This window comes from Ictidomys tridecemlineatus, chromosome 11, assembly GCF_052094955.1.
Source record: "Ictidomys tridecemlineatus isolate mIctTri1 chromosome 11, mIctTri1.hap1, whole genome shotgun sequence".
Classification (NCBI taxonomy): domain Eukaryota; kingdom Metazoa; phylum Chordata; class Mammalia; order Rodentia; family Sciuridae; genus Ictidomys; species Ictidomys tridecemlineatus.
The window spans coordinates 104,670,398-104,693,939 of record NC_135487.1 but is presented as its reverse complement, the minus strand read 5'-3'; the positions used below and the strand labels follow the sequence as shown (position 1 = coordinate 104,693,939).

The following is a 23,542-nucleotide window of genomic DNA, read 5'->3' as shown; positions in this document are numbered from 1 at the left end:
CCTCTCTCACTCTCTCTTAAAAAAAAAAAACCTTACTAGCCGTTAAATTCCTCAGAATCATAAGTTCATATTTCTGAATAACACACCACACTTTGATATATACTAATGAAAGACAGAAATAAACACATGGCTCCACTATACACATACACTACAACAAAAGTCAGATGTTAGGTAGACAATTAATGTTGGCTGCATAAATGTTTTGACTACTATTATTCCATCCTTTCATTTCAGAATATGATAGCAAATTTTAAACTGATTAAAAAAATAATTGTTACAAGTTGAACCAAAAGATGATATTTCTTGATTGGAAATACTAAGATAGGAAGGAAGGAAGGAAGGAAGGAAGGAAGGAAGGAAGGAAGGATGGAAGGAAGGAAGGAGCAGCAGCTGCTGCTAAAAACCTTACAAATCAATTAGTTAAAAAAAAAAAAAAAACTAAGAGAAATTACATTTTCTAAGTGTCTGGTCTTTTCGCCCCTCAGATTTTTACTGTGTAACTTATAATAAGTAATTTAAACCTCACTGAAGAAAGGTATGGCAGACAAAAAAGGTTGCTAAAGCCACTTAATTATTTCTGAAGAAACTTTTAAGATGCATCCAAGAGGAAAATTGTGTGATATATCAAAGGAAGAATTATAGGAACAGAGGTAATCTTCTCTCATTCACTTACTTATTCATTCATCACTCATTCATTCATGTTTGCACGTAAGCAGTATATAAATATTTATTGATTAGAAAAAAAAGAAAAAACCCACACATTTATTGATCACTATTTTCTTTGTACTGCAGAAGATCTCCTGGAAGTTTGCTTTCAACATGATTCTCAACAGTTTTGAGTTGTGTGAATTTTCAAAAATTATACAACTTTTCAAGAGTTTCATCACCTATAAAAACAGGACTAATATCTACTTTACAAATTTACTGTTCAGTTTAAATGGGATGTAATAAGTCTATCTTAAAAAAAAATTAGTTTCCTTCTCTTTATAGGTTCCCCCAGAGATTACATTGATCAGTGATTTCCAACTTCTCCATGAAAAATTTTTAGTCTCCATGGCCTCCATGTCTTTAAAGAATTATTTTTCTACCAATTGCAGTGACATGTTATTAATCAGATAGGTAAAGGCTAATCAAAACCTCAAAAACTAAGGGAAACAAGTTCTTCTCCCCTTTCCCCTCCCCAATTTTTTTGCAATGCTGGGTTTCAAACCCAAGGCCTCAAGCATGTTAGTCAAGTTCTTACCACAGTGTTATATTCCCAGCCTCATAGCTAGGTTTTCCTTTTTTCTTTTCTTTTTTTTTTTTTTTTGCTTTGGTAGGGGTTTAACCCTTCAGGGTAGGGAAGTACTCTGCCAGAATTACCTTCCCAGTCTCTGCTCTTTTTAATTTTTATTTTGAATCAGGGTCTCTCTAAACTGCTCAGATTGGCCTTGAATTGTGATTCTCCTGCCTCAACTTCTAAGGAACTGGGATTAGAGGAATGTGCTTAAATAATTAAATTTATGAAAGTTCCACTCACAGTGAGACCCTGTCTTTAAATAAAATACAAAATAGTGCTAGGGATGTGGCTCAGTAGGTGAGAGCCTCTGAGTTCAATCCCTGATACCAAAAAAAAAAAAAAAAAAAAAAAAAAAAATCTCCATCTGAAGTTTTTCCTCAACACTCAATTTAAATCCTTCCAAGAATCTCAATCATATCACACTTTTGTTTCTTCACAGTATTTGGTACCTCTAAAATTATCTTGCTTACTTGTTGAATTTACTCTTTCTCTCCACCAATACCCTGTCCTCACTGGTGGAAAGAGCTTCAGCAGTCTTATTCACTGCTAAAACTATGATTATCAGAACAGTACCACGTACCTAATAATCACACAATAAAAACTGTTAGATGACTATTCTGTTTAATATTATTTTGGGGAATGACTCTGATTTCTTAGTCAAGAACTTACAATCAGCATTCACAATTGCTGATATAAAAGGAACAAGAAAAAAATCTTTCGATAAAGACAACAAGAAAAATGTATACAATATTCTACTCAACCAGTGGACTTCATTTTCTCTTACTCTGATCCTTAAGCATAAAAAGATATAAAAGTTTATTTATGTTTTACATATTTCACATATCACCTCAAGTAAAAACTTAATGAACAATGAACATGTGCCACTAATAACACATGCTTATAATCCCTTTTTAGGAGGCTGATGCAGGAGGATCACTTGAGTTCAGTTTAGAACCAGCCTAGGCAATGTGGCAAGACCATCGACCCCAACTCTTAAAATAAAAAAAGTTTAAAATATTGAATGCATTATTTTTCAACAATATTCTATGAACTGTAGTTACTTAACCTAACGATTTACTTTTCTGACAAGATGCAAGCAGGTTTCTAAGAATGGAAGACATAAAGACAGGCCATCATATTGACAGAGTGACCCAAATCAGGAAAGAGCCTATTCTCTCTATATTTTAGAGGATGGGATGGGAGGGCAATCAGTCCTAGGAAATGATTCTGATTGGCTGTTGACAAATAAACAGTAATATCTTCAAAGCTATTCAAAATAGATTCAATTGGAATCTTATAGTGATATTAAATCATTGTTTAAAACATGTAGTCTCCTCCACTGGCTTTTTACATTCTTTAAATGAAATATGCAGTTGACTAGATTTGGATTTCTGTAGTTTCACATAACAAAATCATAATATTTGTAATTAGCATGCACCTACACATAATCCTTAACACTTTATGCTACATTTCCATGTGAATTTAAAATTATTTTTAAAAGAATTTCAAGGGAAGAAACCTGAATAAAAATTAAGAATAAGATATTAATTTGTAAATTTAGACAATAATTGAAAATTAAATTAAAAATAATTCAGAAAGCTATAACAACTCACTAGTTTAAAAAACACAAACATCTTGGCTGGGGGTATAGGTATGTTGGTAGAGTGCTTGCTTCACATGCACAAAGCCCTGAGTTCAAACCCCAGCATCACCAAAAAAAAAAAAAAAAAAAATTACAACTAAAAAATGCCAAACATCTTGGAAATACCACAAACCTGTATTTTTTTTAAAAATTGGGGATTGCTAATTATCCAAAAGAAATATTAATATCAATCTTCAGGCCAACTTGTTTGCATATTATTCAGCCAAGTGGAAAGTACTATTAAAGCTAGAAATGGGCTACAATGACTAAAAATGGCATCTCCTACTTACATAATATATGTGTGTGTGTGTGTGTGTGTGTGTGTGTAAAATATATATAATATATATATATTTTTTTAATTTTAAGAAAATTAAGAGAAGGGGGAAAACAGGAATACTTAAAAGCAATATGTCTTTCTAAAGAATTAATGCCAGGTGTAGTGGAGCACACCTGTAATCCTAATAGCTCAGGAGGCTGAGGCAGGAGGACAGCAAGTTCAAAATCAGCCTCAATTAGTGATGCCCTAAGCAACTCTAAATAAAATACAAAAACAGGCTGGGGATGTGGCTCAGTGGTTAAGTGCCCCTAGGCTCAATCCCCCCCTCCCCCGCCAAAAAAAAGATCATACACTCAAATTCCATTTTTTGTTGCTCCATATTGCAATGCTGTCAACATTCTACACTGCTTGATGAACAAGAAGTCTACACTTCACTTATCACTTCTGCTTTCTTAACTGATATTTTTAAAGTCTAATAGCATTTGTGAATGCTGCAAAATGACATGCAAAAGAACTTCACCTTTCAGTGAAGAGTTTTAAGATAATAATTCCAGAAATGTGCAGTCTAAAAGTGAGGGTTCCCCGTTAACCAAGAACTCAAAATGCTAAAAAAGTAAAATTTCCACAAGAGACTGTATGTATATTAAAAATAAATAAATATATGCTGTTCACTGGTGACATGTTAGTCGTCTTTTACCCTTCAAAAAAACATTAAAAAAAAAAAGAGGGCTGGGGTTGTGGCTCAGTGGTAGAGTGATTGCCTAGCATGCACGACTGGGTTCGATCCTCAGCACCACAGAAATGTAAATTAAAGATATTGTGTCCACCTAAAACTCAAGAATAAATATATAATAAATAAATAAATAAATAAATAAATAAATAAATAAATGGAGTAGTAATGGAAGTATTTAGAGGCCTATCTTCTCTCAAAGGTAACTGAACTCTAAGCAGCCTTGATCTTAAAACTTGAACAGTTTCTTTTGAATTTCATCTCCAAACTAAACACAAAGATCTTCACAATATTGACTCCCAACAACTTGCCCCAAACCTTCCCTCTTGCTGTCCATTAAAGGCCCCCAGATAGGACCTTACCTGTTATAAACCAGACCTTCCTATCATCCACCTTTTCCTTCCTCAATACTCTTTAAGCAGAACTTCCTTTTGATAAATATTATCAGTCATTTTATTCATATCAAAACTTCTTGTGCTCCTGAACAAAGTCTACACTTCTCAACCTATCATTCAATGTCTAACAAGGTCTAGTCCATCAATCTGTACTATCTTAGCTCCATATTTTCTAACTAATCAAAAGCCTAGGTTTCTGTCAATCCCAAGACCTTCAACTTCTCAACTGCTTTTCTAACTCGGCATATTCCATTCCTGCTACAAAGAATGTCTGCCACTCCTTTGCATCTCTGTATTTATTCATGTAAATAAGGACACAAAAACAAGATATTTCTTCCCTCCCTGACACTAGCAGAAAAAATTAAATTTAACAAAAATAGCTTATTACTATACACCAAGCAGTCTTATACAATACTTTTAACCCTTTTCAATAATTCTATGAAGTAGTTATTACTAATCACCTTTTAAAGATAATAGCCAAGGCTTAGAAACATCCAATCATATAGTAAATTGCCTCAAATCATATACTTAATAAATGGTAGAGCAAGGATCTGAATCCAGGTTTACAATTCCAGAGCCATCTCTAAATACAATAGTTTGTTTTTCTTTTTTTAATATATTTTTTAGTTGTAGACGGACACAATGCCTTTATTTATTTCTATGTGGTGCTGAGGATCGAACCCAGTGCCCCACATGCAAGGTGCATGCTCTACCATCAAGCCACAACCCAATCCCCAATAATTTTTTTTTTAAAGTCAGGATCATGTCACTATTCCACTTATCTATCTGAAATAATTTAATTTTATGTAATATTACATACTATAAAACAAGTTTTCTTATGTTTGTCATTTTAGTTAAAGAATATTTAAACTGTATTTCCAAAAAAAAAATAAGAACACTCAAATTGGAACTTCAATCAATTTACTTTTGATCACAAAGATTACTTTTACCTAAAATATTTCTTAAAAAACTTATTTCAACCAACTTTTTTGAAGATAACTACAAATTACTACTCATACACTATGATGGTTTTATTGATTATTAATAATATGAGGATTTTGTGATTACCACCCAAGAATGTAACAGATATCTATCAAATTGGCAAAGATTATAAAAACTGACCTACTCAATGCCATTGAAGGTGCAGTGAGACACACATTCTTATACAGGGTAACCACCCTCTGATCCAGTTATCCCACTTCTGGGAATCTATCCTAAAGAAAGAAAAACAAAACAAAACAGAGATGCAATCAAAGATAAATGTACAAAAATGTTTGTACCAGTGTTATTTAAAATAGTAATATCATACAGAATCACACTAGGAGACCAAAATTCTGTTCAGGGGGGGAAAAAAGGAATACTGAAATAGTATATATAAAGTATAATTCTAGTTTCAATAAAAATAAAAAATCTGTACATGCAAGAAAAGAACTGGGAAAATATATATTAAAACATTATCAGTAAGTGTCTCCTATGATAGACTTCATGAGTGTCTATCATGGGTGATTTTCAACTTCTTTTTTACACTTGTATTCTGTTCAGAATTTGCCACAATGTAACATGAATTATTTTAAATGAGGAAAAGTGTTTAAGTAGTTATATTCACTGAAAATGATCCTGAGCCTAACAAGAGCATATTACTTAGAATACGAACTACATTTCTTAGCACAAAGAAAATATCAGACCTGTTTTGTTTTCAGCTTCTATAATGCTCATATTCACTTTAGATTGTATAAAGAATGTCATCCAAAACTCAGTAATATTTATGAAACTGCACAAGCTTCACTATCAGAAGTCAGCCAATGCATATAATAGAAAGTACTAGTTAAATGGATTGTTTTATTATATATATCTATTGAGAATAATAAATGTCTAAATGATCCCAACTGAAAACAGCAAAATGGTAAAGTCAGAAAAACCATACTCATTGTGCAAACTAAATATATGGTTGCTGCCTTATAAGTATATCACAGTTAAATCTAAAGGTAGGGAGAGAAACTTGAAGATTAAACTTGCAAACTATCAAATTTCACTAAAAATGCACATTAATACATTTTGTCTATTTGGACATTTCTGTCCTATCAGATAGTAAACTTTAGTAGCATAGCACACAATGATTTTAATCAGTGTAGAAAAAAGAATTAACAAGACGTTCTACCAAAAAAAAAAAAACAACAACAACAACAAAAAAATACACAGAAAAACCTAACTTCTGATATTAAACACAGAATTAAAATTGTTAGCTGAACAACTTTCTTACAATGCAGTTCATATAAACATGCATACATATGCTTGGCATACATATAGTCTGTTCTGTGTATAAATATTTGAATATAAAAGCAATTGACAAAATATAGAGTCTAGAACTGAAGTAAATCAGGCAGCAACACAAATAACTCTTTTAGTGGGCATGTGTGTATTGAAGATTGAACCAGGACCTTGAGATTCCTACATGCACACTTTATCACTGAGCTACAGCCCCAACCTACAGTTCTTATTTTACTATAGTTTCAGTAACTGGGAAACTGATTTGCTGTAGTACTAAAAGGTTGTTAGAAAAAAGACCACAGGAATAGCTGTTCAACAACTAAGTTAGAACATTCATTTTACTTAGAAAATGAGTGTTATTCTATTTTTATTTCTCCATGAAATTACAACATTTATTTATAAAAAGTATATCAGGATTTAGCAAACAAAATAAATTACTGAGCTGTAAATTCCTTAAAAGTAGAAGTCACGTATTTATATCTCATTGTCCATCAAAGAGCCTAATTTTGGGTCACTAAACATCTACTGAATCTGAAAACTATTAATGAAATTATGCAACATTTTCACAATAAAATTTAAAGAATAGTTCCAAAGGCATCAATAAATTTGGGCTTGACTGTAAAGACATAATTCAAAGATAAGTGTTAAATTTCAACTGCTAAAAGAATTAACTTAGTGGTTGCTTTATTATCGTTCTATAACATAGCCAACTTGTCTAGAACAGAATGATTCTATTTATAAATGAATTTTAAAATATCACTGAAAATAACATGAATGAATTTATTCTCCTGATTACACATCTGAAAAATCTGAAATGTTTAGTTTACAATAAGAGATTTCCTACTACTGAATTAGAGTAGTATAAACTGGAATTTGTCCAAACAGTTATACTTAGTTTTCTGTGCCTTTATAGTTGACTATGATAGCTAAACCACAGTCCTATCCAAAAATCACTTTTTTTTAAACAACCAAACAAGTGGGTATAACGCAGCATTGTTAAAAAAAGAGTACCATGTTATAGGAATACAGACTTGTGAATTCAAAGGCCTTTCAAATTTTTAATTAATTCAACAGTGTCTTTTATGAGTTATTTGTAGTTTAGTATATTCCTATTCTTATGCAATAAAGCCCTATGTAAATAAATTATAAAAACAAACACAGGATTACACATTTAATTTTTAACTTTAGTTAAGTTTGCCATTCTACACTTTGAATCACTGTCTACCAACAGTACCTAAATAGGCTTAATGTTACCTAGAAATAAAAATACTGGGAAAACTGGAGTGATTTATAAAGAATTTTTCATATGTATCTACCATAAATTTATGTAGCCTAAGTAAGTCATAAGTGCTTTTTAAACATTCACTTGTATAGTGATTAAAGTTTATTTCACAAAACACAGTTAATCCTCTATATGTATGTTATGTACTTCTGAAAATTATATTAAAAGAATCATTTTCAGGCCATTTATAAAAGCATACCATTTCTGGTTTCAACTCTAACTTAATCCATTTCTTTTTTTTTTTTAATTGTTGCATGTGTATGTGCATATTTGTACCTTTTACCTCTAAAAGGCCTATTTTCAAGCGGAAATGAGAGCATGGCACAGTTCTCTGTTGAACTGCTTTGTTGATCAGAACATCATGATAATGAACCATCCTAAGCTTACAGGTTCAGTACTCATCTGGATCATTTTTGTCCTCTTAACCAGTCATCTCAAAACTGTGCCAAGCGTGCTGAGACAGTGTGAATCATTCAACGCAAACCCACTTACCATTATTATACAAAATTTAAAATGTGAATGGGTCAAAATTATCTTTGTGTATAGGATACTGAATAACATTAAAAACTATGGTTTGTAACCCACAAATTTCATGCACATATACCCAAAATAGATACTTCATCTATCTCAGTAACATATGAAAATTTAATATTTTTGTTTAATGCTAATATCTTCCATAAGATGTAAATCAGGCATTAAGTGATGCTACAATTATATGACATCAGAAAGAGCAGAAAATACCTGGATGGATGGATGCCAACCCTTTACAATTGATTAATTGAATTTGGAAAAATAACATTAGGAAGAAGTAAGCTTATATTCACAATTTTAAATGTACCACAATATTAAGATAAAAATGCTTTATAAGAGTTATTTTTATTGAACATCTAAAATAAGAGAATTTTAGAACCAAGAGTTTAGAAGTTATCTGAGGTTCAATGAATACTATTGGATCTCCAGCACATGTCACACACTGTGATAGGTGCTTTCAGGCAATTCAATTTAGTTCAATTTACTCACTTCATTGATGCTGAAGCTCATTTCAATACTAGAAATGTCCTCACAGTGGTATTACTTTCTATCAAAAAACAAAAAGAAAAACAAAAACTGGTATCATCCTTCTCTATAAAGGAAATAAAATTTCAAAGACGTAAAGCTGACCTCATTTAACAAAAACAAGTCTGTTTTTTTGAATAACCAAAAAGAATTACAATTTAAAAATTCAACTGTGAGAGTCCTCAACTAAGTACTAGTTGCATAATTTATTGGAAAGAATAAAACACGATGATGTCAAAGCTATAAGATTCTAATGACATCATATAAAACATAAATTACATAATTCTTACTTTATAAGAAAAAAAGTAATTACCAATATGAACAACTGATGTCCAACAGGAATGCCTATTTTATATATGAGATCATTAACCATACACTAAAAGTTCATGTGTAACAGAAAACACTGGCAAGATCCTGAGTTCTTTAACTATTAGATTACAAATTACAACTAAATATAAAAAAACTCCCTGGGGACAGAGACCCTGTCTAATTCATCTCTGTATTCCTAAAAATTAGCATTGTGGTTAAATGTTGAAGAAGGGGGAGAGCTAAATTCAACCTAACAATCTAAAAGACATCATTTTATGACTGAAACTATTTTTTAAGTGTTAATAATACCCAATGAAAATGAAATTGCCATGAAACTTAAGCTCAACAACCATGGCTGTCAAAACTATTTTTTGAAAGCAATTCAGATAGACACCGGACAAATATATCTATATACTTTGATTCCTCTGGATGAATCCAAAAAAATTCCCAAAAGAAAAATGTTCCTTCTGCAAATGTTAATTCCATTGTTATTTTAATGGAGAAGGAGAGGGAAGCTACCTAGATGCCCATGAGTGGCCCAAGAGTAAAAAGATTGACTATTTTGCAATCACTGAAAAAGGTTAAAAATGAAGATTTACCCCTGAATTAATTCCATTCTCATCTCTCTCCCACACACACTGATTTTCACATACTGGCTATAATGATGTTCACAAACTTAAATCACAATAGGATCTCTCTTCTATTCAAAATCTTACAATTGTTTCCCATCTCAATTCAAAGTAAAATCCAAAGTTCTTATTATGGTCTATAAGGTCTTCAAGCAGCCCCAGATACTTCTCTAACCTCAAGCTCTCTTCTCCCTTTCACTCCTGCTTATTATCCTCCAAACTCAGTAGCTTCCTAGATGATCTCAAAAAGGCCAGGTGAACATTCAGGGGTCTTTGCACTTAAAAGTCCTCTCTGCATATACCTTTTCCCTCAAGAGAACACACATCCCTCACTTTCCGCTCCAGTCTCAGTTCCTCCTGGTCAATGTTTTTTCTGGGCCCTCATCCTACTCTTCTGCATAAAGAGGCTCTTATCACTTGACACATTTTATATTTATTTGGTTATAGCCTGTCCTTCCTGATTAGAATATAAGGCCCATGACAGCAAGGACTGTTCTTTCTACATAGTAGGTAGGTATTCAATACTCACTGAATTAACACTGTTTATTTAATTATTAAGTACATAAAAACATGCCTATAAACAAGTTTTAAAGAGAATGGGAAAAATGAATCATTTGTCAATATTTTCAAATGCTGATCATATTGCTAAAAAAGGGTTTGGTTGGGTGTGTGCATGCCAATAATCCCAGCAACCTTGTCGACTGAAGCAGGAGGATTGTGAGTTCAAAACCAGCCTCAGGAACTTAGAGAGGCCCTAAGCGACTTAGTAAGACCCTGACTCTAATAAAGCATAAAAAGGGCTGGGGATGTGGCTCAGTGGTTCACTCCTGGGTTCAATCCTTGGTATTTAAAAAAAAAAAAAAGCAGTTTGTACAAACAAAACTGTAAGTCAGTTGTAATTATGATTTTAAGATACTAAAGTGAGTAGAACAATCTTACTTCTTTAGAAGCCATGGGTGTACTGGTTTATAACTGACTGGTAAAAGTTATCGAGAACTTTCCCCCATAAATCTGTAGTAATAATCACTCTGAAATCTGTTCTCAAAGACTCAAAGTGTAGATACTGTCATTCCTGAGGGCATACAAAAAGTGAACCAAGGCTTTCAAATAATTGTGATATGAAACAACAGACTGATTTCAGTTCACTTAAGACAGTATCCAGGGGCTAGGGATATGGCTCAAGTAATAGCGTGCTCGCCTGGCATGCGTGAAGCACTGGGTTCGATCCTCAGCACCACATAAAAATAAAATAAAGATATTGTGTCCACCTAAAGCTAAAAAATAAATATTTAAAAAAAAAAGACAGTATCCAAGATTGGCATCAAAAGATCCCTAAAGCTGAATGCAAAATTTTGTGCACAAATGCCTGTTATTTCTGGGGGGGGGAGGTATGGTCCATATAATTCATCACATTCTCAAAAGTGTCAGTGGCCTAGAAAAGATTAAGAATTGCCATTTTATATAGTAGGAGTAAAATGCAATATCTTAACATAAGGTATCTCTAAAAAGGACAGAAGACATACAACACCTAGACATATCTTTGTAAATCACTTAATTCGTTCAACAAATACCAAATATGTATAGTCCTCAATAGTTTACATCTATTCATATTTGAAGCAGAACCTAATTCAAAATGGTAACATAACAAGATTCACAAAAACACCACACTAAAACACAATACCACACAATATAATTTCAAAAGTGTTACAGTAAAGCATAATAAAGACAGAAATGAGTATGGAGCCTACTTTGATGTTTATTATGTCAAAGTATTGCAGAAATCAATTACATCAAAAGAAAAGAAAAACTATACATAACCCCCCCACACACACACACACATTCTGACAGGAAACCCCAAGAAAGTTTCCAAATCCTGTTTCCAGCAGCATCACTTGTGAGACTGCCCTCAGCATGCTCTTGAAGGTAAGTTCCCCAAGTTAAATATAAGAACTGACACTTTTTTTCTTACTATAATAAAAACAGAATCATCATCTTCCACCCAAGAAGCAAAAAAGAGTGCTACCTGTAAGACTGTGGCCCAGTAACCTCCTGCCCTGTTATTTCATTTCTCATACCTTCCTCCCTTTAAAGCAGTGACAAAATGATTTTCCATCTGAAGAAAGAATAGGTTACTCTTCAGTGACAGTTCTTTTTCTGAGAGGTCAAAGGTCCCCTAAACTCTTTGGTTTTCAGCCCTTTGAGATCTCATTTTTTTAGGTACAACTGTCTTTCCCTCCTCTTCTCCCTACAGCAGCAAATTACACAACTTAGCTGAAGAAACTGTCCTTAACTTCCTGAGTAAAGGCATAAGCGACAATCCTACCAATCCAACACTCCTAACAAACCCTAGATTGAAGGAAGACAAAAAACACACTGTGACCTCTTTCCTAACAAAATTGAAGGTAGCAAAGACCCACGAAAATCCAACGTAGAAAAGGCGAACACATGGCATGCTACAGAAGACATGGGTGAAAGAGGGCGGGAAAGGGGCTGAGAGGTGGAGTGGCACGTAGAGATGTCAGCCTATCTACTGGGGGAACAGGAAGGAAAGGGGGACCCTGATCCCTGACAGAAGTGCCGAGGGACATGCCACAGTCCACCCGCACCTCTCTAGCAGGGGACAGAAGACAGAAAATGCACCAAATGCTCTGACCCCCTCCTCGTATGCCCCCAAAAGGCAAGCTGGGTTTGCAGGAAGCTCTGACCCTAGACTGGGGACAGCAAGAGTGGGAGAAAAAAAAAAAAAGCCGCTAAGTCCAATCTTCTTCATCTCTCAGGCAGCGAGGGGCGAGGGCACTGCGTCCGAGGAAATGGCGAGGGAAATCGGCTTGTGCCATGACACCTCGGAGAGTTGGAGGGTGGGGGACACAATGTCCTCTTTCTCTCCCACACCCGGCCCGGCCCCTCCCGACCGTCTCCCGCAGGCCCAGCCACAGTCGACCGGCTTGGTTGGCGGGCGTGGTTGGCCCAGGCTCCGGCGGCGACTGCCGGGCCTTACAAGCCCCAGCCCCTCCCGCCGGCCAGGCCCCCGGGCCGCCGCCCCGGACACCGAGGGAACGCGGAGGAGGAAGGGGGAGCCAGAGGACTAACCCGCAGCGTGAGCCGCCACAGCCCCAACTCGGCGGACCCGCGTCCCCCACTCCCTCTGAGGCCGGCTGGGGCTCCCCGCCCCTCACTCACCCCCCGGGTCCGGCGCCTCCTCCACCACCTCCTCCTCCTCCTCCCTCCTCTCGGCCGTGGCTCTGGCTCCGGCTCCGGCTCTGCGCGGCGGCGACGGCGGCGGCGGCCTCGGGAGCGGCGGCGGCGGCGCCTCCTGAACGCGCACGCACGCAGCACGCAGGCACCGCCCCCTCGACCGCCCCGCCCCTCCGAGTCTCCGACTACCAGGTTTCGACTCCGCCTTCCCAGTGGCGTTTTGGAGTCCGCTTAAAGGAGCAGCATCGAGAGGGATAGTGAGCGAGAACTACTGTAATGCGCAGGAACCGGTACTTTCGGCTTTGCAGAGAGAGGAGAAGCCGGAAATAAAATGACGAAGGGTCAGAGATTCGGGAGGAATAGAATTTGAAGGGAACGCAACCATTCAACAAGTACTAATTGAGCGCTGTTCTAGGCACAGAGGGTAAAGCCACAGACAAGCAAACGCACTCGTGGAGTTTGCATACTAACCGGGTGAGACAGGGGAAAGGAACAAATGACAAAAATTTCAGGTAGTGGTAAGGGGTGTGAGAAAAATAAAGTAGGGGATAGAGTGAAATTATAAGCTGCATCTCAGAGGAGACCTTTGTGCCCATACGTGCGTGATATGAAGGAATGAAACTAGGAATTTAAGGGATAGAGAAGAGGAACGGCTTTCCAGGCTGAAAGAAAAACAGCCATAAACCTAGAGATGTGGATGCCCCTGCCATGTTGAGAAACAGCAAAAGGCCAGTATGGCTGAGCATTGTCAGCCTGCCAGAGAGCAGGAATAGTTAGGCTTAGAAAGGTGGGCAAGTAGCCAGATCCTGTGGAGCCTATGGGTCATTATAAGAGCAACAGGAAGCTCTGGGAGGAGGGTGAGTCCAGGAATGACTACATCTGATTCATGTTTTTAAAAAGTCTTGCTGTGTGTGTGTGAGAGAGAGAGAGAAGTACACAATGGAGAATCACAAAGGCCCACAGGAGACCAGCAAGGAGGCTTTCTTGTTAGCTTGAGCTAGGATGGCAGCAGAGTACAAGGTGAGAAAAATAAAACACATTGCTTTGTAATGTGTTTTATTCATTTTAGTTTTATTTAGATACCCTTTGATTGCAGTGGATTTGGACTTGGACAGTATGTGAGAAAACAATAAGATCACGATTCTTAGATTCAGGGCCTGATGGCTGGGTTAATAGTGGAAGAGTGACTAGAGAAGCATAGGGTGGACCATACTAAGGAATCTTGAATTGGTGGTCATAAAGAAAGTGAGACCATACAGTGTGGTTATGTGATTTTCCTCCAGCCACCCTCCATTGCTTGGGACTTGGAGGAGACTTGGATTTGATCAGGACTGGGTTTTGCTGGTGAAAGTCGATGGGAGGGGTCAATTACCCAAGGAAGTGATTATAGAAATAGATCTTGGAATCTGAACTGGAAGAGAAGAGAAAGCAAGTAAAAAGTGGTGGTCCCTGTGGGAAGGAACAGTTGCAGAGGAAGCAATCCAATGAGTGAGGGCCAGGGGACTTTCCAAGGATCAAGCATGGGGAAGTAAGGCCATTAGGGAAGAGGAAGCACAAAGTATCTGTGAGGGAAAAAAACGGTTCCAGCTGGCACCAAAGAGCTAGGGAAACAGCAAAGCCTTTGGGCTACAGCCCTCATCCTGGTGTGTGAACAGGGAGACACTGAAGGGCCTGACTGCCTACTAGTACTCTGTAGGGAACTGCACAGACCAGGGAGAAACTGAACGCTAGAGGGGATAAGCCAGGCAGATACAGCCTAGGCTGCTTTATAAACACTGGGAGACCCACTGGATATTTCACTTTCCCCACACCATGGACACACTCTTACCTAGTGTTTGATCGAAACTAAAAAATATCTTTCCTCCAATGTTCGGCTCTTCCTCCTCTTGACTTTCCCTTTGCTGCTCACAGCACCCTCTTTCTCAGTCACTGGACTGTCAAAGCCTTGGCATCCTTTAATCTTTCTTCCTCACCCTTATGCCCAATTAGTCCCAAAGTGTGTTGTGATCTGCACAATCCAATTGTTCTGCCATGATGGAAATCTTCTTTATCTGCAATTGCCCACATGTGGCTAATGAGCACTTAAAATGTGACCAATACAATGAGGTACTGAATTTCAAATCTTGTATAATTTTAATTAAATTTAGATTTAAATAGCTGCGTAAGCTAAGGGCTACCTGTGTAGCACAGTTATAGATATTTCCTACCCAATGGCTCTTCCATCTGCTCCTTCCTCTGAAGCTACATTGCCATAATTCTAGTATCAATTTTTTTTTAACCCAGGGGCACTTATCCCTTTTTTTTTTTTTTTTGTATTTTATTGGAGACAAGGGTCTCACCAAGTTGCTTAGGGCCTCATTAAGTTGCTGAGGAGGCTGGCTTTGAACTCACAATCCTCCTGCCTCAGCTTCCCAAACCTCTGGGATTATAGGTATGTGCCATCATGCCCAGCTAGATCAGGTATTGATTTACTCTTAATCTAAACTTTTGTTTTACTTCTGTTTGGTCTCCTGCTTAGTTGCTTTTCCATCAGTCCATCTTATGTTCTTGCTAAAATCGTCTTCCTAAGCAATGACCATATCACGACTCCACCTATTCTAGAAGTTATTAGTAGTTCCCTATCAAATTAAGCACAAACTCTTTAATCTGACACCCAGTTATGTATCTCCGCCACTTTTCCAGTCTTACATTTCACCATACCCTTATATGTAAAGTAAACTACTTGCTATTATTCTATTTATTAAACTCTTGTCTGCCACAGATGCCTCCAATTCCCTCTACCAGAGCCCAAATCTGTTGAAGGCCTGTCCCATATCACAGCTCCTACTTGGAGCCTTTTCTAATTTCCTCCTCCTCTGAAGTCCCCACAGTTTCTATTTCTACTTACCTGTGGTATATTTTGTGTATTTCTTTTATTCCTGTTACTAAATGTCACTCCTTGCAGGTCACTGCATGTCAATTGTATTGTATGCATGTCAATTGTATGCAATGTTAGTCCTGCACCTTATGAAATAGCCACCAAATGAAACACATGCTTTGTTGAAACTTTGCTATTATGAAAGTATTTCTTTTCTTGTTATTACTGGCCAAGTATTTCTTCCAGATGCTTCCCCAACTTAGGATACCTTGGCAATTCCATTAGAGCTTGTAATCCTAGACAGTGTGGGTATACTTAGAACTGGCAGGACCAGCATAGCCACTTCCAGGATCAATTTGTGGGAAAGGCCTTTAAGAAGCAGATTTGTATCAGATTGTGATACAAATCAATAAAAAGAACTTTCTATCTAATAAATGTTTAGAAAATGTATTTTTAGAGCTTGAACTGTTAGAAGCCTGTAACCCAAGAGTAGAATTACATAGGCTATGCCCTGCAATATCTGATGTACTTTTCCTGTTGGCACAATAGAATTTAAGAATTTGAAAAGCAGGTATAGTATTTTAAATAAATAATTAATTAATTTTTGCAGTCCTGGATATCAAACTTAAGACCCTGAGAATGCCAGGCAAGTATTGTACCATTGAGTTCCATCCCATTCCATTTTTAAACAAAACGTACCATATACACTTAGGACCTTATGCACATTTATTCAATACACCTTAGCAGAGGCTTGCCATTTACCAAGGACTTCTGCTTGTTGCTGAGGATACAAAGATAGGAAAGATATGATTCCTGCCTTCAAGAACACATGGTAAAGACAGGACCTGGCTTTGGCATGCATTTTTACAGTTTCAGGATGATTCCAGTTATCAAAAAACATTAAATTCAGTATTATTAGCCTCATTTTTAGAGGGGAAAAACTTGTTTGGAGAGATTCAATAAATTTGTACAAAATCACAGAGCTAGTAATTGGCAAGGCCTCAAAGAGGCACCTGAATCTTCAGGTATCAAAACATTGGTTGAATTAAAATGTAAGTTCCTTGAAAATAGCAAGTTGATCCATTTTTCTCATTGCTATATTCTCAGTAAATATGAGTGTAGAGAATGAAAGAGAAGAACATGAGAATATAAGCCAGCCATCTAAGTCGTTAGTTATTTGTTTATTTTAATTAATTATGTGCTGAGCTGATATTACCGATATTAGTGCTAAGGTAAAATGTGGTCCACAGATTAGTACTAATGTACAAATTGTTTATTACCAGTGAATCTTGAGATTAGCACAGAAAATGAGCAAACATTTAGGATCTCTTTTGGCAACTTGGCGTTACTGTGACATCTCAGCAAGTGATCAGTGGACTTGAATCATTGAACCTGGAGACAGGTAAGTTCAGGTGTCCAACTTGGATAGGGAGTCCATATGGCATATTCTGTGTACTAGTCATACTGCATCTAATTCAGTCCCACCCTTTAGGCTATTTACCACCCACCTGTTCCACCTCCTGGAGATTCTTTACTATGTAACCAAGAGAATGCTTCCTGTCTTTGAAGTGAAAGTCCCAACAGATTTGAAATTTTTTAAAAAACTGCTCTTCACCACAGAACTTAGATCTACTAATCTTATGATGTGGAGACATTGTTGTGCAGTAATTATGTATATGATCCCTGGAATGAGATGACATAGGTTTAAATGCAGGTTCTGCTACTTACCAACTGCTTCCGCAAATTGCTTAATCTCTTGCAGCCTCAGTGTTATTATCTGTAATATGTACTTTAAAAAGTATAAAATTTCAGAGGGCCTTCATAAAAAACTATGAAAGGTAATGCAGTTTACAGAAACTTGAACATGATGAAATGTTATAATAAATATTTTCCTTATTCTGGATCATAAAAATTTATGATATTTGCAAAGTTTTTCAAAACCTTCACAATAGAGATGATTCTATCAATATCCAACCTTGTAAATAAACAATCACTTTCAGTTATAAACATTGTTAAAAGATAATACATATCAGCTAATTCTAAAAGTTCTTTATTTGTATTTGTTTAATATTTTGTATTTGTTTACTGGGGAATTGAACCCAGGAGCATTCAACTATTGAGCTACATCTCCAGCCCTATTTATTTATTTATCTATCTATCTATCTATCTATCTATCTATCTATCTATCTATCTATTTATTTAAATTTTGAAATAGGACTTTTCAAGTTACCCAGGCTGGTCTTGAACTACAATGTGATCCTTCTACCTGAGCCTCCTGAGTCGTTGGAATTATAGGTATGCGCCATTTTACCCAGCAAAATTTGTTTTTTAATGCATGATATGATATGAGGGACACTACATTTAGTTTCTAGGTGTCCATTAAAAGCAGTTATTTCTTCAGCTCAGCTTGTCTGTAGGTGAAAGAAGGCAGCCAGGCAGGTGCATGTGTACATTGCATGAAAGCATGGGGGTAGAGCTCAGTGGTAGCATATATGCTCAGCATGTGCAAGACCCTAGGTTTAATCCCCAACAATACACACACACACACACACACACACACACACACACACACACAGTTATTTGATGGCATATAGGTTGCCTACTTCTATATAAATTCAAAAGACTTCATATGCAGTCTCTTTCTGCTGAACTCTAGCCTGCTCATTCTTCTCCATTTCCTTCTGTGAACTTTGTCATCTGGAAGAAAGCAGCTACTCACCCATGCAGCTCTGCAACTCCTAGAAAGAGTCAAGGATTCCTGCACTAAGGAGGCTGGATAATGATGAGCACCAGGCAGGCAGGCAGGACACACTGGCTGAAAAGAGAGCCCTGTGTAGGCAGAGAGCCAGAATGTCAGAAGTAAGCAGTCCTTTTTTATCTGGAAGGAAAAGCTTGCACTTACCTGCACTATTGGGGACGAGACTGTCACCAGCCCAACTCAGCCTTCAATAAGTGGAGGGAAAAGGAATCCAAGAAGGGTTTGTACCATCTTTATGGATCTGAATTAACATTGTTCTATAACAAAACTCAAATGTGTAAACTGCAAATCCAGGAATCCAATATATGACATCTGAATTTACAGAAGGCAAAATGGTATGATGAGGGTTATTAGATTTAACAATAAAAATATAGGATTCCTGATTTAGATTTGAATTTTAAATAAACAAATATATATTTTAGTATAAGTATGTTCCAGGCAGTATTTAGAATTTGTATATCTGAAATTCAAATATAACTGGATGTCCTGTATTTTATCTGATAACCCTATAGGTGGTTAAACATGCAGGCTCTGAATCTATAATCCATGCTGTATAAGTTCAAATTCTGATCCTACCACATATCAGTTGCGTGGCTTTGGGCACATTACTAAACTTTCTAAGTCTCAATATTGTAAAATTTGGATAACATTTACTTCATACCAGGACTGAGGTTGTAACTCGGTGGTATAGTGCTTATCTAGCACATGTGAGGGACTAAGTTTGATCCTCAGCACCACATAAAAATAAATAAGTAAAATAAAGGTATTGTGTCCATCTACAACCAAAAAAATTTTTTAATCACCTCATAGAGTTGTTGTTAAGAGTAAATGATATACATAAAAATTTATAATGGTAACTGACACAGAATAAGGGCTGATAAAAATATTAGCTATTTTTATAGGGAAAATTAATGGTTTTTCATAACCAAATATCTTTTTTTAAATTTAACATTATTTAACGTTAAATTATTTAATGTTAAATCTGGGTGGAAGGTGTTTTTGCCTCCGTATTTCCTTGGTACTTTCAATTTAGTTTACAACAAGGTGAACTAACATAACTTTCAGACTCACTGTTATGGTATAAAGGAACACATACCTTATAGAATCAGAAAATTTCCTATTCCTTCCTTTGATGCCTAACAAGTGAAGCCAATTTTTTTCCCATTTTTTTATTGGAACATTATAATTATACCTAATTGAACCCAATTTTTAAGTTGTCCTAAAAACCTGGTGCTTCAGATTTCCAGTGCACAGTTTGGGTAAGTGTTCACAAAAGATTCATTAAACATTCACTAGATCAAAATCAGGAGTCAGTGATAGCCCCTAAATGAAATTTTGTTTCTAAGGTATTTATTATAGGATTTTTGAACTCTATAGATTATTTAAGAATAACCAACTTATGTAGATAATTTCAGTTCTTGAATAGAGTTCTGTTAGCACAAAGTTAAACACCAAACAAGAAGAAATTATATAATAGAAAGTGTAGTGGGCTTAGAATCCAGAAATTTGGTTCTCCCACTCAGTACAAGTCACCTAATGCTTCGAATATTTGCTTCTTCATTTATAAATTGAAAATATTAATATCTACCGTAAACAGCAAAAAAAAAAAAAACCAGAGTTAAATGAGATAACTTAAGGACAAATACAATACTGGGAATAAAGTAAACACTCAATAAATGCCCATTAACATGAATCTGTTTATTCATTAGAAAGAAGACCAGAGAGGAACACCAGAGGAAACTTAAAGAAAGATCCGAGCCTGGGATTTATGCTACTTTATATGGCTGAGCTAAAACTCCTTACTCTGTCCACATCTGCTTCTGGATGAGAACCAATTACTTCCAAACAATGATACAACCTAAGGGGAATGCAAAAAAGGACTCCATCCATCTTCCCCATCTTCAGGGCCATGTGTGTGTGTGTGTGTGTGTGTGTGTGTCTGTGTGTGTGTCTGTGTGTGTGTGTGTGTGTGCATGTGTGTGTGTACTGGGGCAGGGGTGGAGGGCAGTAGTGAGAAGGAGGAAAGGCCAGAAAAGGAGTTGGAAAAATATTTTTTTCCTTTTGATAATTCGTTAAGTTGAATACCAAAAAAAAAAAAAAGCAGTTTGACTCCAGAACTTGGAAAACACTCTTCCAGTAAATTTACAATATTAATTTTGCGCTGAGAGAGCAAATCCCAAATTCAAACCAGATTCACAAATTATGATCTCATTTTTTCCAGAGTTTCTACTGATTAGGCTTGTTATAGATTAACTAGAGGTAGAATGTATTAAAGGGAAAGAAGAGAGAAAAAGAGAATACTTAAACTCAAGAGAATAAAATTTCCCGTGTTTGCTTTTTCTGCTAATAAATGAGACTCAAGCAAAAGAGTGTGTATTTTCTAAGGAGAAGTGAGGGTGAATGTGTGAGCATTTTACAGAGGGGATTACCAAGGGAGTCAATCATTCTGAGCTGGAAAGCCATAAAGAGTGCCAGTTTTCTCAAGACAGTGTAGTGATGAGGGTGAATTTGGGGGTGGGGGGTCGTGGACAGACCTAGTGGTTGTAGAATGAGCTGGGAAGAGTGTTTTTCTTTTTCTTTTTATTTATTTTTTGGTACAGGGATTGAACTCAGGAGCACTCAGCCACCAAGCCAATCCCCAATCCTATTTTATTTTATTTAGAGACAGGATCTCACCGAGTTGCTTAGCACCTCACTTTTGCTGAGGCTGGCTTTGAACTTGCGATCCTCCTGCCTTGGCCTCCCCAGCCACTGAGATTACAGGTGTGTGCCACCGTACCCAGCTGGGAAGACTATTTTGAAAGATAATTAATTAATATACAAATTGAGTATCAGTTGTATGTTCAATAGCTTAATATGTTCAGGGGATACAGTGACCATAAAGCCAAGTGCCAGCATTCTAATTTAGAAGACAGCAATCGGTGGGTTTAAGTGAAGATAGAAGGAAGGCTCTGTAACCAAAGGATTAAAAAAACTTGAGTGACTATCATTTGAGGGTTTTTTTTTTTTTTTTTTTAAGTAAGGGCTACATCCTAAACCAGAGACTAGAGGGTGCTTAACAAAAATAAATAAATAAAAATAATGAAGTGTCAGATACGCAGGGGCTGTGATTAAAGGCCTTGCTTGGGCTTTGAATGTGGTCAAGGGAAGAGGTGAATCATGTCTCAAATCTTTCCCTTGCCTTCTGCAATGGGGGTGCACCTTGTGAAGGAAAAAAAGCCAGGGTGTGTGCATCTCTTGACAGACATCTGAAATAGATCAGGATCCTGTTGCAGGCTGGAGGGTTTCCTCAGAACCCCTCTCTTCATCCCCAAAGCTGTAAATGCCAAAATAGGTTATCAGAATTTCAGCCTATGCGAGTATCTCACTAATGCTCATTTGCTGACTTTAATGAGTTCCAGAACCAATCTGTGATCTTACAGTCAGCTCAGGTTTATCACCAAAAGAAAGTCCATAAGTCTGGTGTGGGAGGTCAGCTCAGCAGAACACAGCAGGGAGACATTGATGTGAAAATGAATTTAAATGAATTCTGGTGGACATTGTAAGGCTTCACAGTCCTTTAATACCATTAAGCACAAAAATGTTTGGTGTCTTTGGATGTCCTGATGAGCTCGGCTCTTGTATAATACCTGTCTTGCAAACCACACTAACTATCCTTTTGTTCTCTCTTCAAATTTCACAGCTTCCTCTAGTCTACCGAAAAAGGGAAACTCGTATCTCCGAGCTGTTACAATAAAACTATTGGCAGCCTGTAAAGTGAGAACAGAGCCTTGCCTTAATTTATTGCACCACACAGATTTATTACACATCAGGGTAATAATAACACTGGGACTTGCAATCTGATGATCATTGCTCCAGTAGGAGCATGATGGAGGGAGCCAGCCTGGAAAGCCCTGGGCTCGTGGATTCCCTATATGGTACTAAGTACTGCCGGGCACACTCTTGGCTCTGTGCCACGAGACGATGCAGTATCACTGGGCCAGGCAGTGCCAAGATGTGATGCAGACTGGGTGAGGAGATGTAGTATTTCAACAGAAAACACTAGAAGTCATTTGCCAGGTCTGAGAGGAGTGTTTTCCACAGTTGCTCATTGCCAGGGAAGTAAGCATTCCCCAGCTCCCATCTTCACAGAAAAGCTTCCTCAACCTGTAATAGGATGAGAATCCAGTTTTAGAACCATAGAGTTGACAGAAAACTTTAAGGGGCACCATAATAGTTAAAGCTATTCCGACAGAGATTTGAAGGCACATTTAACAAAATTCATGGTAAAAGACAATCACCCTTCAGGCTGAGGATCTCCTCAGTGCCAGCCTCAATTCTGGACTGCTTCATGGTCTCTTCATCATGGCTTCTGAGTCCTGAAGTGTCTGATCAATCTTGGCTGCTTCCAGAGATACTGCTCTGAGGCGCTCAGGCACTCGGCTTGCCTATGGTGATGTCAGTGACATCCTCACAGACATCAGCATCCATCAGAGGTGCCCTCCTGCTGCTCAGCTCACGCTGGAAGTCTCTCATTAGAGTTTCTAATTTTTAAGATAATGGGAACTTAATGGGGATTATTTTGATTTTTTCTTACTAGCCAACACTTTGATATCAGACCCAGCTGCCCTGCCTGAACAAATGCATCCTGAGTAAGCAGAAGCTGTGGCTCAGGAAACTTGCTGACTTAACCTTAGAAAGGCACAAGAGAATCCTAGAGCCCAGTTTTCTTTTCTTTGACTTGGCAAGAAACCATGCCAGTCTTCAGTCTGAGTTCAATGGAGAATTATCCCTACTCACTTGAAGACTTTGGCCTGAAACAGTGTTTGGGTGTCTGGCCATTTGGGTGACCACGTTGCATTCTCCCTTCTTTGCCCACCAATTTC

General features: G+C 37.0%; 1 protein-coding gene and 1 long non-coding RNA gene across 19 annotated transcripts in view; one reads left to right on the top strand and one right to left on the bottom strand.

The window, feature by feature from the left end:
• The window catches only part of Rap1a (RAP1A, member of RAS oncogene family), a 90,694-nt gene extending 77,491 nt beyond the window's left edge, over window positions 1–13,203 (bottom strand). For 2 of the 13 annotated variants that reach the window (XM_078027010.1, XM_078027008.1), the window contains exons 1-2: window positions 13,048–13,192; window positions 5,446–5,537 (exon numbers count right to left, since the gene is read on the bottom strand). Coding sequence is in view for 3 of the 13 variants with exons in the window: in XM_078027016.1 (XP_077883142.1) it covers window positions 5,446–5,459 (14 nt within the window). In the remaining 10 variants the exon portion in view is untranslated. Of the gene's footprint in view, window positions 1–5,445; window positions 5,538–8,893; window positions 8,952–13,047 lie in introns of those variants that run through there. The other 11 variants (XM_078027016.1, XM_078027015.1, XM_078027013.1 and 8 more) reach the window with 11 other exon arrangements.
• A 29-nt stretch (window positions 13,204–13,232) lies between these two features.
• LOC110599414 (uncharacterized) lies at window positions 13,233–22,440 on the top strand. Of its 6 annotated transcripts, XR_013428045.1 has the most exons (7): window positions 13,239–13,536; window positions 13,963–14,082; window positions 17,203–17,321; window positions 18,135–18,214; window positions 20,387–20,588; window positions 21,340–21,440; window positions 22,360–22,440. It is a non-coding gene; the product is annotated as an uncharacterized LOC110599414 (long non-coding RNA). The 6 variants fall into 6 exon arrangements; XR_013428047.1 differs by lacking the exons at window positions 21,340–21,440; window positions 22,360–22,440 and adding an exon at window positions 18,805–18,897 and having other exon boundaries at window positions 13,236–13,536; window positions 20,387–21,044; XR_013428046.1 differs by having other exon boundaries at window positions 13,241–13,536; window positions 21,278–22,440.
• The last annotated feature ends 1,102 nt before the right edge of the window (window positions 22,441–23,542 follow it).